Here is a 14,134-nt window from a genome sequence, read left to right on the forward strand (position 1 = left end):
ACACAGGTACTTTGGCTCACTTTCTCCCCAATAAAATAAATTATAAAAACAAAATAAAATAAAACCTTGGAGTTCAGAGTCATAGACTTCCCATAGATCACTATGATTCTTAGCAACACGTTCAGTATGGAGCACACACAACAGTCTTCACTGAGGAGAGTCAAAGGCATGATCAATATATGCACAAAGTTATCAGTGGACAGCATGGCCAAAATAATTGGCAGCTGAAAATGTCACTAGAAAAGAGTTCCATAATCATAATTAAAGAAAGCTTGCTCCTTGGTTATGAACTTTGGAAATAAAGCACTTAGGAAAATAATCGGACAATAAAGCTAGAAAGAAGTCTATATTGAACATTTGCAATAAAAATTAATAGTATAAGAACAAAATATTAAATCTAGTTTATATACACAACAAGAATGAAAATGTTTTGTATATTAAAATCATTAAATATAATAAATAATTAAAATATGATGTAACTTTCTATAAATTTGATTGGCATTGATGAAGTATTTATTTCTGGTGTCATCAGCATATATTTTATGTGCTACATAAATATCTATGGTTATTAACTCAAGAAATATTTACCCAGCTCTTATTTGTACTAACTCATGATACACATTGATGAAGAAAAAAAAATAATGATTTACTGAAGAAACTACATTACTGTTTGTCTATCTTCTATGGCTATTATATATTATAATCCTTTTATATGCATGTGGTACAGGTGTGTGCATGTTTGTATGTGTAGAAGCATTTGCAGGCCCAAGGTTGCTATTGGGTCTCTACCCTATATATGGGAGCAGGATCCCTTGTAGAACAAGACCTCACCATTTAGGTGAAGTTGTATGGAGCTAGCCTGCTAGCCAGTGATTCTGTGTATCCACTTCTCACATGCTGGAGCACAGACAAACTGCTATATTCACTGGCTGCTATGTGGACTCCAGTCCTCATGCACTCATAGCAAGCATTTTAACCAGCTGAGCCATCTCCCAACCCTGTGTGCAAGTTTAAATGGCAACTCTGACAATAGCATCTAAGATGATTTCATAGAACTTATAAGAGAAGAAACCAGCCAGAAGGCAACCATAGTCTCTGGATAATAGAAGTGGGCACTGAGACAGAAGCTGTGGCCTTAAAAGGGCAGCAGAGTCATTAGGGGCAAGAACTGGCATAAACCGGCCATGATTCTGGGATTATTCTAACTCATGTTAAGAGAAAGTTCTCAGGAAAAAAAGAAGTGACTAAGAGGGGAGCTGGGAAAATTAGAGGAGACATGGACAACCTAATTCCATATATCTCATCAAAAGCAAAAGCATATGCTTGTGTGTGCAATAGAGGTCATGGAAGTTTATGAACTTCAGAAAAAGTGGACCTGAGGGTGAATGCTATGCGCACTTAATAAAATGTTCATGTTTAATCATCTATTCGCAAAGGGGAAAGGGCACAACCCCAAAAAAGGCTTCCTCCCTAGTGGGGCTTACTTGGGAAATTGATAAAGCAGACACATTTTAAAACCACGGCTAGAGAAATTGTAAAAAAAAACAAAACAAACAAACAAACACCTGAATGAGGACCCGAGTTTAAAGAGTTCAAATCCCTAGAATCAATGTAAAAGCCAGGTTGGACATATACACCTGAAACCCCAGTACTGTTAAGATTAGAAACAGAATTGCTAGGGCTTGCTGGGTTCCAATCCAGCTCCAGATCCAGTGAAAGACCCTGTCTCAGAGGGATAAAGCTGAACATAATAAAGCAGGACACTTGGCATCATCCAGGTGACTGCTTTACCCTTCAATGCTGATGGACTCAGAATACAGATATGTGCACACACACACACACACACACACACACACACACACACACACACACAAACACACACACACACGTAAAAATACTCAAACAGATCAATACTTACAATTTTTAAAAAATATAGCAGAAAAGGCATGATAAAGGCATATTACATAATTATATAAAGCCTGTTAAAGTCATTGACAGCTGTATTCAAAATCTCCACATAGTATCAAGTGTTTTAAAAACTTTTATACATAAAAAACCATTTCTATCCTTTCCTTTTGCTTTTCACATTTAAGAAGTAAAATATTAAACACCAATTCTCTTTGTTTTAATTTTTTTAATTCATGAGCTCTGGTTAACACCTTAGGTGAGCGTAAATGACAATGTAGTAAGGTGTGTGTGTGTGTGTGTGTCCATCTGTATTCTTTATGCAAGTCTAGTCAGAACACAACACATAGTAGTTACAAGAAGATCTTGTACAAAAGACTTCTGATGGATTAACAGATTCCTACAATTCCCTGAGCCTGGTACCATGATTAGGCTGATGTTACAGAGGGTAAGAGTTCCCCCTATAGAAGTTAATCCACACCAGTTAAGTACAAAAGGATTCATAATCCAGGGGGTAGACTAGATGCCAGGTTCATGAGCATCTGCTTCCTCCTTCATGTATCATGTCCCATTCCCTTCTGCTGCTGCATCAGAAATATCATCCAGGTGACTGCTTTACCCTTCAATGCTGATGGACCTCAGTCTATTCTTCCATCAAAACTCCAGGGTACAGCACAGTAAGGAAAGCACCTGCTATGGAAGTGTGAGGACCTGAGTTTGGATCCCTGGGATGCATAAGATGCCAGGTGTGTATTTCTGTAATCCCAGCACTCCTAAAGTGAGAGGAAGAGGTAGATGGGAGAATCCCTGGGAGTGCACAAGCCAAAAGAGTAAGAGGCCCTGTCCCAAGCAAGGTGGAAGGCAAAGGCACACACTCAGGGTTGTCATCACACGCATTCTGTGGCTCTTAATCACCCACACAAGAATATGCATACGCATGAGCATGCACGCATGATTGCATCACACATAGAGACATAGAGAGAAGGCAATGAAGAAAATACAGGATCTCAAAAAAGCCATTTAAAATTCAAATTTCCTATAATCCTGCGAAGGGGAGCATTTGTTATCAGGACTGAGGCTTTAATTCATTCTTGGGAAACAATATCAATTTAGAAAAGATGACCCTATGCCTCCCAGGACCCTTAGGCACTGTCACTTCATCAGCAGAGTCCCTTCCGTCCTCCCTATGAGGATGGCAGAAGTTCCCTCAAGAACTTTCTGAAAGCTACTATGTGGCCAATTACATTTATGATCTGGGCACAAACTCCACAATGTCCCTAAGTCTAAGTCTTAATAAAGACTTTAATGTATGCCTTATTAGTCTACTAATTCTGTGCGGCTAGCCAAAATGACTGTGGTTGGGATGTAACGTATGAGAAAGAAGAATAAAATAATAATAATAAAATAATACAGAGACTACAAAGCATATTTGCACAAAGAATCCGCAAGATGCCCTGCCATGCACCAGTAAGTTTGCCCTATAGAAAATCTGATACAATTGACTGGGAATTCACTAGGTATTGGAATTTTAGGTATTCCTTGGGAGATTCCAAGGTACAGGCATCGTTGTATGTCATGGAAGATTCCCCCTTTCCACCTACTATCTGAGGGGGAGGGGAAATGGAATTCACATGGCCAGTGAACTTGGATAAGAAAACAGAGACAGCTGGATGTCTGCTGGTCCTTCTGGTCTTTCGTGGGAGCTGGCCCTTTTCTTCAGTGCTGAGCATCAGCTAACAGGCCACCCATGTGATATACTGGCAGCTGAGTTTGCACTCACTGATAGGCTTGTAGCATTTAGATGGTTATCACCAGACCTTGTTCTCAGTTATGGCTGTGATGATATTATGGTTGTTTAAGGGGTGTGCTGCAGAGCTACCAATACCCTATTCAATAAGAATACTACCTGTAAATACTACTCTCCTTTAGCACTGTGACGATTGTAACCAAGTATTACTATCTGATTTTACTGTAGCCTGTGCATTTTACATGATTCACTTCATTCAGTGTAGACTGCAGCATGAGAAAGCACAGGAGTTCTGCTCCAACAGCATGCCCTAGCAAGCCAGAGGTGGCATTTGCATCCAAGGCCCTCCCAGGCAGGGACACCCTGGACCAGAGCTGGCTCTCATTTTCTCCCGTTTCCGCAGATAAGGTTTAGCCTGAAAGGCAGTTCAACTCAGAGAATAGGATGCGCTTTCTCTTTCGCCTCAGCTGCCTCTTACTCTTGGCATTTTGGAATGCCAGGACTGCCAGGACAGTAACTCGAGCCTCCAAATTAATCAAAACACACAGCACCCAGTTCAAACCCTGGCAGAGAAGCCTGGGAGCCAGGCAAGCTCTCCTCTGCTGACCCCAAGGCCACAACTTCGCCAGCCACCACCTCTTAGATGCCACAATGTTTGTGCTCCCAGGCAGGTGCCCTGGTGTTGGGGCAGTGCCTGCCTGTGGGCGGCTTACCTGGGCGAACAACCAGGCAGAGAAGGAACTGCAGACTAGCAGGCAGACTTGACACGCGCCTCGCGGTGTTGGCTGGAGGGAATCCACCCGTGACCGTGTTCCTCTTCCCTGCCTGTTCAGCGTCAACTCTGTGTGGTGGCTGCAGGTTGAAGGCCGGCAGCAGATGTGCAGCCTCGGGAGCTGCCAGCAAACCTGGCCTCCAGAGTCACAGATACCCGCACGCCTCCAGCTTAATCTGGGCAGGGCTGCTGGCCACTCCCTCCACCCCGTGCAGCCACCTCCCTACCGCACACCCCTAAATTCCTCACGCTGACCTGCACCCGCTAGGCACAGAAGTCCCAGGATCGCAGGGACATCGCCTCTTTCACCCTGACCCTGGATCGGAGCCCACCTGCCTGCTCTGCGGGCGCCCAACCCTTTCTCACTTCCTGGGCACGATGCCCGGTTGAAGGGACAGTGCCTGGCTAGCTGGGAGGGGGAACGAGGGCGGGACCTAGGCCACCTCTTCCCTCCCTTAGAGTCGCAATCAAAAGCTTGGTGAGGACAAACAGACCCGCGGTGGGTCGAACCCTACAAAAAAACGCTCCCTAGTGGGCCAGGAAGCAGGACGAGCTACCCAGAGGGATCTCCCCAATCTGTGTCCCTCCGGGGACACGGAGGCCTGGAAGCCAGTGGGTCCGGTGGATCTCTAAACACGCTGGGACTCAGAACCGACGCCCATCATGCATGCTGAGGCTGCTCCAAGGTTGCAGGCACTCCTGCTGCCTATCTTGCTGCTGCTCCTGGCCATACCATCTGTGGTTAGCAAGGTGAGTGAGTGAAGGACTGTGCGACCCTACTGCTGCTTGTCCCTAACCCGGGAGGCACAAGCCAGTCCCACCCGCTAGGGCGCTGTGGGGTCACTGTCTGGAGGGTTGCTCAGCTGGGAGCTTCTCCTGAGTCCTGGGAAAAGAGCAGCAGCCCGGGCAACAGGTGGAATGTGCGGTACTGGTAGAAACGAGGAGCCTGACAGATGTCCAGGACTCCAGGAGTCCCAGATGGAGGAAAACAGATTGCAGAGATGAGCAAGTGGATGTCAATAAATAGGTCATGGATAGATGTATGATAGGGATGGGTATAAGGTAAGTAATAGATAATAAATGTAGGTTATATACTATAGGCAGATAGTGATAAATAGAAGAGCGGAGATGATAGGTAAATAGGCAGTAGATGATGGGCAGGTAGATGACAACAATGATAATGTGCAGGATAGTGGAGGTATGGTGGCAGGCTGGTGATTGAGCAGGTGGCTTGGTGGGCTAGAAGTGGCCAGGCCAGGGGAGGGGGACCTCCTTAGAAGTACCCAAGCCTGGGGTTGGTAGGGGGACGTCCTCCTTGGAGTCTCAGCCCTACTCCTTTGTAAACCAGACCTCACCTTGACTCTGACTTCTTTGGGGTTCAGTAGTCCTTTGGCGCTGTCTGGACACAACATTCATCACAGGAAAAAGAAAGTCAAGACAGAACTTCTGTTAGGATGAAGTAAGCAATGTCACATTGATTGATTTCTATTTGGAATTTGGGTGACCCTGCGTTCATTTGAACATACTCTATAATCCTTGCTCTTTACTACTAAAGATATAATCTCCTCAAAACTATGAGAATTTTGGCTTGATTTTAACTTGAATTTAACTTTTCAAATGCCTGGTGTTATTTTTATACTTAAAAGTTAACTTGGGTACAGTAAGCTTCCTTTCCAAAGATGACCTAGTCCTACCTACATGACTGAGACTGATTGGAGATAATGGTCACAGAGTCACCTGAGAACACTTTAAGGACCTATGGCAGTATATATTCCAATTATTTCCACTCCACTTACATTTTAAGTGAGGCATTGCAGCATTGCAACTAAGCTAACACTCCTCTGGACCCTATTTCCCCACAAATACCCAGACTTGCTTTTTTTTTTTTTTTTTTTTTTTTTTTGTGGTGTTTCTTTCTAATATTTGTGTGCTTGCATACACAGCTACAGATCCATGGCAGTACATAGTTGTGCCTGTTTTGTTTTGTTTTGTTTTGTTTTATGTAACTGTTTCCAGGCTAAATGTGTCATTTGCAACCTAAAGATCTGTCTACACCTGTGGTTAAGGTCTGCATCTTTTTATCTTCCCACTTCGTTGCATAGTTTTTAACAATGTGCTAAAGTTAATTGATCTAGTCATCCCCCATTCATTCACAGGTAGGTGACTTGGTGGTATCTTTGCATTTGCATTCTAAAAGATTGTTGTAACCCATGTAAAGTGGTTCTAATAATACCACATTTTCCAAGGTTAGTGAGATGACCCAGTGTATAAAGACTGACAACATGAATTCAATTCCCAGCTCCTGAAAGTTGTGTCCTTTCCCCCCCAACCCAATGAATAAAAATAGTAAACTAAGACTGGCTAAATGCTGCTGGGCAGGATGACTATCACTTGTGCAAACTGGTGTGTACTACCAAACAGCTTTAGCAGAAGCCTGTAAGTCGGGAAAGCCTAAAGGAAATGCATGTTATACAAAGGCCTGGGAACACTTTGCACTCAAAGAAAAGCAATGAGAGTGTGAAGGAACACAGAACTCTCGGAAGAATCACCCTTGAAAAGTGGTGCCCTGGGACTAGAGCGATGGTTCAGTCGTTAAGAGCAATTGCTGCTTTTGCACAGGACCTGGGTTCAATACCCACTTGGTGGTTTACAACCAACTGTAACTCAAGTCTCAGGGGATCCAATGAGCTCTTCTGGCCTCCATGGATACACATGGCCACAGAAAGACATGCAGAGAAAACACATATAAAATAAAATGAATCAATCTAATTTTTAAAATGTGATACTCTGTGACCATAGACCCTCCAGTTATATACTGTGTGCAATTACATTGTTATATTCTCTTGCATCTTACATATAAAATTATTTCTCTTTTGAGTTTGGGTAGATCAAAGCATTACACTTTAAGTTAATAACTACCACAGTGAATCTGTTGCATTTCTATTGAAGCTTGATGTGAGTCTTTGGTAAAAGCATTCAGAGTTATTATTTCCATTGCACCTGCAGAAGGAGACAGAAGAGCTGCCCCTACGATTACAAAATGGAGATACCTTTTCTCTACAATATCTCCAGTTAACCGGTACCTGGGTGGCTTGTGCCAACATGGCTGAACCCACAAACTACTGCTATAATGAGCAAGGCAGGTGGCTACTCTGAATCTCAATCTGTGATGTGGGAGAATTGATGTCCCTCCAGTAGCCAGCAGGTGGGGGAGGGGATAACTTTAGGCACATCTGGCTGTTGACAGTCTAGAATTCAGGCCCAGTGTGTCACCATCTTTCTAGGGACGAAGCTAGGAATCTGATTTTTAATCATACACGTATCATATTAAAATCAGCAAACAACTAAGTTCAGTTTTACTCAAAGCAGAACAACAAACAGGAAAACCAAACAAAACCATGGTGAGTGAAACAACGTGTAGATGAGAGGCACATTCAGCCTTTGGGCTGGCGTGTGTATAAGCTGTGTGTCTCCAGTTGTATTTTAGCCATTTCCCCAAACAGGAATTTAGCAACAGTGCTGACCCTGTATGCTCCACTTAGCCAAGGTGAAACTGCCTGCCCACACAGTTTGTCCCTACCACCCAGGGAGATGGTCTTTGCTGCTTGGCTGAGAAGCCAGGTGCCACCTAGCCGTTCACCGACCCTGCGGGCTCACTGCCAGCTGTCTTCTGCCCACTTTGCCCATTTTAAACTATCAGGCCCTCTGCTATTACTCCAGGCAATAGGTGAGAAATGAATGCCCATCTCTGCTCCCTGAATAAGGTGGAAATCACCAGCTAACTTAACACTATCTTAAGTTCCAAGAAGAACTGCAAGACTCACATTGCTCGTGAGGATGTTTTCTCATCTGAATTCAACTTTCGGTTGGACTAGTTAGCACTTCAAACAAACAGAAAGTAATGTAATAGCACAAATTTATCTAACCCCGAGACTAAGCAAATATTAATAAAACTTGGCTTGCCATCTCTCGGATTCCCTGTGTTAGGAGGAAAAATACAAAATGTCATAATATCTAAATTCTTGACTTTCTTCCAGCCCAGGAGGTCTGTCTATGTCATTCTCATTAAAGATTTTGTATTTATGCTTTCCACACAAGTGAGTGGTATGTTTGAGTGTGTGTGTGTGTGTGTGTGTGTGTGTGTGTGTGGTCTCCTTAAGAATAAATATTACTGCTTGTGGTTTTTCAAGTATAATAGTTCCATATTACATTCTTGCTTTTTTAAATCATTGACTTTTATGTTATTGGCTTTTATCCATATCGACATACATGTTATTTTGCAGAAATACCTGTTTCATAACATTCTGTAATATAAAGCAGGTTGTTCTTTTCAGCCCCCTCCTCAACAGTGTAAACTTGTCTTCACACTTTCCCTTTACAAAGTTGCAATGCATGCCTCTCTGAATGTAGCATTATGACAACTAGAACTTGAATCCCTGGGTGCTTATAGAGAACCTGGTGCCATTACACTAACCTACAGTGAAGTTACATCACATTCACCCTTTCTCTTCATCTGTGGCAAAAGTTGATGTGCTGGGGTGGTAACAAGTGTGAAGTGGGACCTCGTTCTAACTAGAAAGATTTCATACTTGTTCACCGCTTTACACTTCCCTCACTGTGAATTGCCTGGACCATTTTCTGCTCATTCATCTATTATAAATTTGCCTTTTTTGTTTGTTGGTTAGTTTGGTTTTTGGTTTTTTTGTTTGTTTGGTTGGTTGGTTGGTTGGTTTTGCTAAGGGTTCAGAAGTGATGTGTGCATTTGGATACCAAACTTGTGCTATTTGAATGTCTTATAAGAAGGTGATCCTAATCTTTGACTCATCTGTTAATTTAGTTATCTGTGTCTTAATGTAGAACACTTCATCTAACATAACTTCAAAGTTACCTGTGTTACTTTAGCATTTTGTCTGCTGCACCTTGTCAAAGAAATCCTTTCTTGGAATTATGAAAACATAACTTTGTATTCCTCTGTTTGGAAAATAAAAAAAGGCTATGCTATAACTTCTTTATCCTGAAACTGTCCAACTTACAGTGTATAAATTCATTTTCACCCCACACAGATAAGAAATTATCCCATATTCTTTCAGTAGAGCATTTCTTTGCTTTGCCATTACATCTGTAAACATGTAAAGTATGTGGGCTATCTGTTTATTTCAATGATCCTTTGTATTGTTTTGTTTTGTTTTATTCTCTATGGCAATAACATACTGATTTTGACCACTTTGTTCTCAAACTACACCATCTAGAGCAAGTCTCAGACAGAGCAGTCATGCCTGCTGTTATAATTTTCTTTAAAATTTCCACTGCCATTCTTCTATGCTCCTCTGGCTAAGGTCTAGCATCCACTTATCAAAGTTATATCAAAAAAATCCCTGTTGGGTGCTAATATGCATTGCATATAATATAATGACTATGTTGCCGCATAAACATGTGTCTGTCTCACACAAATGCTACTGATTTTGAAACTTGAATGTGGGTCTAGCAACTTTCTTGAATTATTTCTAGTAGTTTATGCATTTAAATTTCCTGTGTAGCTAGACATATTATCAGTGAATAATGACTTTATTTCTTTCTAATCTTTGTATATTTTGCCTCCTCTCTCTCTCTCTCTCTCTCTCTCTCTCTCTCTCTCTCTCTCTCTCTCTCTCTGTGTGTGTGTGTGTGTGTGTGTGTGTGTGGTCAACATTGGGTGGCTTCCCCAATCTCTCTCTACTGTATTTTAGAGACAAGCTCTCTCACTGATCTTGAAAATCACAAACTAGATAGACTGGGTGGCTAGCAAGTCCCAGGGAAGATCCTATTTGGGCTCTTCAATGTTGAGTTTGCATTGGCATATGCCTGGCTTCTATGAGGGTTGAACTCCCGGCCTCAAGGACTCTACTTATTGAGCCATCTCCCCAGACCTTCTTTCTCCTTTCAATACTGTGCTAATTATAATTAGCGCTTTGGTCTTCTCTGATTACTGGATTAAAGGGAATGCTTCAAACATTCCATTAATGCATCATCTGCTGTATGGTTTTCAGACAGTCTGTCAGATTAACAGTTTCCTTCCCCCACAAATCCTACAGTTTCTGTTTTGTTAAAGGAATCCATATTTATGTTATTACTGATTTTGTATATGTTTTAAGAAAACTGTACGGTCTTTAGTCAGCTAGTGCAGTAAGTCATTATATCTTAAGTGTCAAACCATCCTTGCATTGCTGTAGGGTGAACTCTTAATTGGTCAAATGCCTTCCGTAAATCATATTCATTATTGAAGGCAGCACAGACACTCTACACTAACAAGTGTAGAGTGGGACTGGTCACCCATTAACATCTATATTAATGCCATGCTGGCCAAGGGATAGAGTGTCACCAGGACCCAGAAATCACTCACCCCTCCGATCGCTCTCTACCACGACTCCTTCCTTCTTCCTTGAAAGACATGAAAAATCAATTTCAAGTAATCACTTCCTTCATTTTCTTGAGACTTTTATCATCTACATGCTTATTCGAGTCCTCATTCACACTTTACCTGGACTGAAGTTTCTGCATATATATGCACAAGATATTTGCTTCTTTGGGCTTCCTCTCATTTCACCGCTAATTTTCACTGCGACTGATCTCTTGGTGGATTGTGACGGATTTTCACTTTTATCACCGCATAATGTTTTGGTGTCTGAATAAAAACAGTATCTCTACCTGTAAGTGGCTTCCGATTAAAAGCCTTTACAAGCAATGTTACCATGTACATCTTGATCTATGAGTCTCTGCAGTATTTTTGAGTATTTTTGTTTCTTTAATAATTAAGTATTTTATCTTCCTGATGCTACTATACACAATATATTAAAGACATAATAAAACACTGAAGTTTGCATTTTGACATTGAGCAAGAAATTTGAAAAGTACAAATTAACATAATGCAAAAATGTTGTGCCTTAACTGCATTAAAAATTAATTAATAGTGTTTTAGTATCATTAATCTCAAAGCCTTTAAAGTATTTATTGTGACAGCTTTGTTAGGTGGATTATTGAAATTATATTTCTTAATTCTCAAATGTATTGTTTTTACTGGTCAAATTTTGATAAATTGTGGTACTAGTTATAGACTGATTTTTTAAAATTTTTGTGAGTCAAAGTTTTTTGATCATGCCATTAAATTGTAACATTTGAGATGGGGCCTCACCATGTAGCTGAGGCTTGTCTGGACCTTTGCTCCCTCAGCTTCAAGAGTGCCTGTAAGTGTACATCATCATTCATTCTCAGATCACTATTCTTTAATATTTCCTGTCCTCGTCTTCTCTAAACTTAATGTTCTCATCAGACACTTGCTCTTCCTTGCTATGTTTCCTCCTAGATCTTTTACTTTTTAAAAATTGTTACACTCATGTATTTGTTTCATGTGTATATTGATGCACACAAGCCATGGCATGTCTATGGAAGTCAGAGAACAAATTGCAAGAGCCTCTTCTCCCCTTTCAGCATGTGGGACCCAGAGATTACTTTGGGTCATATGGCTTGATGGCAAGCCCTCTCACTGACTTCTGACTTCTATGCAAATAAAATATTCTTGACCTCGCTGAGTCTAGCATTTTGATCTTTAACTACTCAACACTCAGTTTCAGCATTGCACAGGCTTGTCTTGATGGCTTCCCTTGACTTTGTACTGCTGCTTTCCCGTTGCACCCCAAAGTTCATGACCTCCATGCCTGTGCAGCTAATATTTCTCCAGTGGGAAATGGGAGTCCCAGAATAAATTCCCTTCCACCCACAGAGCTTCACTCAGACCCTCTGTACAGTCCAGTGAAATCCATTATCATTTCTATATATACTGCCTCACAAGCTACTTCTAGAGAGATCAAGGCCAAGTTACTTCTTCTATTTTAATCTCCTTTCCCCCTCCACACTTAACCCTGAAACTTCCTCACATTCATCATCGAGTTCTTTGATTCTCTCCTCAGCTGTTTATAACTTTAAGATGATTTTCCACAACTGCATTTTCCCAGTAATAAGCATGAACTCAAATCATGTGATGCCCATGACAACCCAGGCCTATTAATCACCAGCTTTAGTTTTGGCCTTAGCCACTCATTTTAACATGGCTGTAACAGATTTGAACCTTGAGATTTTATGAAGCCTGCATGGTTTAATATACATACTTTCATTGACACATTTGCAGTCATTCTCCTTATATTAACTGTAATCCCTGATACTCATCATAGTTTACTTTCAGTGACTACTTGAGTCTCTAGGCTCTACATGTTTTGTATTTTTTTTTTATCTTTCTTTACCATAGTTCCTCTTGCTGCATCTTAAGCATGTTACAGACACCTACTCTATACCATCCTTCTGGTTCCTGTTCTGTATGTCATGGTCCTGCATCTTTTATTTGCTGACTTTCTGATAAGGAGGCAATATGAGGGATAAGATACGAGGGAAGAGTCTCCTCTCTCATCACTCAGCTTGTCCACCCAGGTGTCTCTCCAGAGTCAAATGTGTCCCTGAAATCTACTCCTAGGGTGATGGCATTGGAAGAGGGGGCCTTTGCGAGGAGATCTACTATGAGGGAATAATCTCATGATAAGTGTCCTTTACAAAAGGAGACCAGAGGAGGCATGCCTGCCTTACACGGTATAGAAACAATATGGAGGTGCCTTCTTCAAAGGAGCAAACAGGGTATCCCCAGACACTGGATCCATTACCATCTTCATGTGGAACTTCTTGGCTTCCAAACTGTGGGTAATAAATTTCTATTATTTACAAATTACGCAGACCAAGGTATTTTAGTAAAGCAGTCCAAATAAACTAAGATGGTAACAAACAAGCTTCTTTTCATGTTCCCAGGGTCACCTTCCTCCAAATCCTCCTGCTGCTTTCCCCAAATATATTAAGTTTCTGTTTGGTGAGACAGGGGTCAAGACCAACACAGTATAGCCACCCACTCTTTCAGACAAGCCAAGTGTCTTTCTTCTTGAGATGTCTTTTTTGACGACAAGCCCTTGGCTGTTTTTTTTTTTGTTTGTTTGTTTTTTGTTTGTTTGTTTGTTTTTTTTGTATGATCCTAGGAAAAGCAGTTAATTGATTGAGATTTATTTTTATACTTCCCCTTTAGTGTTGACTGTATTTACCAGTCTGCAATCTGAACTTCCTGGAGCTAACTGTATGGTTAGTTTTGTGAAATATTGCAGTTGATTAAGGACGCAGAGGCGTTAATCAGTGTTCTATTCCAACTGCAGGGCTGTCTAGCTGGAGAACACCCTGCATTCCTGCATCCCTTTGGAGCTGACCATACTTGTGTTGTGGCGTTCAGCCAACAAGCAGCCATTCATCATGGAGTAAAAGACTTCCCAAGCCCAGTGAAAACACACAGTTAGAGTATTTTTGTATCTGGCTTCCGCCTAAACTCTTAAACATAGCATAGCTGCTCCATAGTTCATTTACCTCACCTCTGCTTTCAGTTTAAGGGCAAAAGGAAACTAGGATGCTATCATTTTAACAGAGCAACCATCTTCCCGATGATCATCCCTATCATGGTGACCCTGAATTTCTACTTAAGCATCTCTCCACCTCTAAAAACATCAGCAGCTTGAAGGCTGTGGTGAGACTTTGAGATAAACTCAGGTGAACTCCTGATGCCATGTTAAGTATGTAAGTTCCCTGGGCACACAAAGAGCTCACCTAACAGATACACGTCGTAATCTGCCAAAACTGATAAAGAGTGGGGGGTC

The 14,134-nt window shown here is 41.5% G+C and overlaps 2 protein-coding genes across 2 annotated transcripts in view; one reads left to right on the forward strand and one right to left on the reverse strand.

The window, feature by feature from the left end:
• The window catches only part of Col4a4 (collagen type IV alpha 4 chain), a 109,777-nt gene extending 104,906 nt beyond the window's left edge, over positions 1-4,871 (reverse strand). Inside the window, exon 1 of the mRNA XM_051190572.1 lies at positions 4,366-4,871. The gene's annotated coding sequence lies outside the window, so the exon portion shown is untranslated. The remainder of the gene's footprint in view (positions 1-4,365) is intronic.
• A 66-nt stretch (positions 4,872-4,937) lies between these two features.
• Positions 4,938-14,134, forward strand: part of Col4a3 (collagen type IV alpha 3 chain) — a 117,975-nt gene continuing 108,778 nt past the window's right edge. Inside the window, exon 1 of the mRNA XM_051190571.1 lies at positions 4,938-5,174. Within this exon, the coding sequence (XP_051046528.1) occupies positions 5,088-5,174 (87 nt within the window). The 5' untranslated portion in view covers positions 4,938-5,087. The remainder of the gene's footprint in view (positions 5,175-14,134) is intronic.

This window comes from Phodopus roborovskii, unplaced genomic scaffold (assembly GCF_943737965.1).
Source record: "Phodopus roborovskii unplaced genomic scaffold, PHOROB, whole genome shotgun sequence".
In the NCBI taxonomy this organism is placed as follows: Eukaryota; Metazoa; Chordata; class Mammalia; order Rodentia; family Cricetidae; genus Phodopus; species Phodopus roborovskii.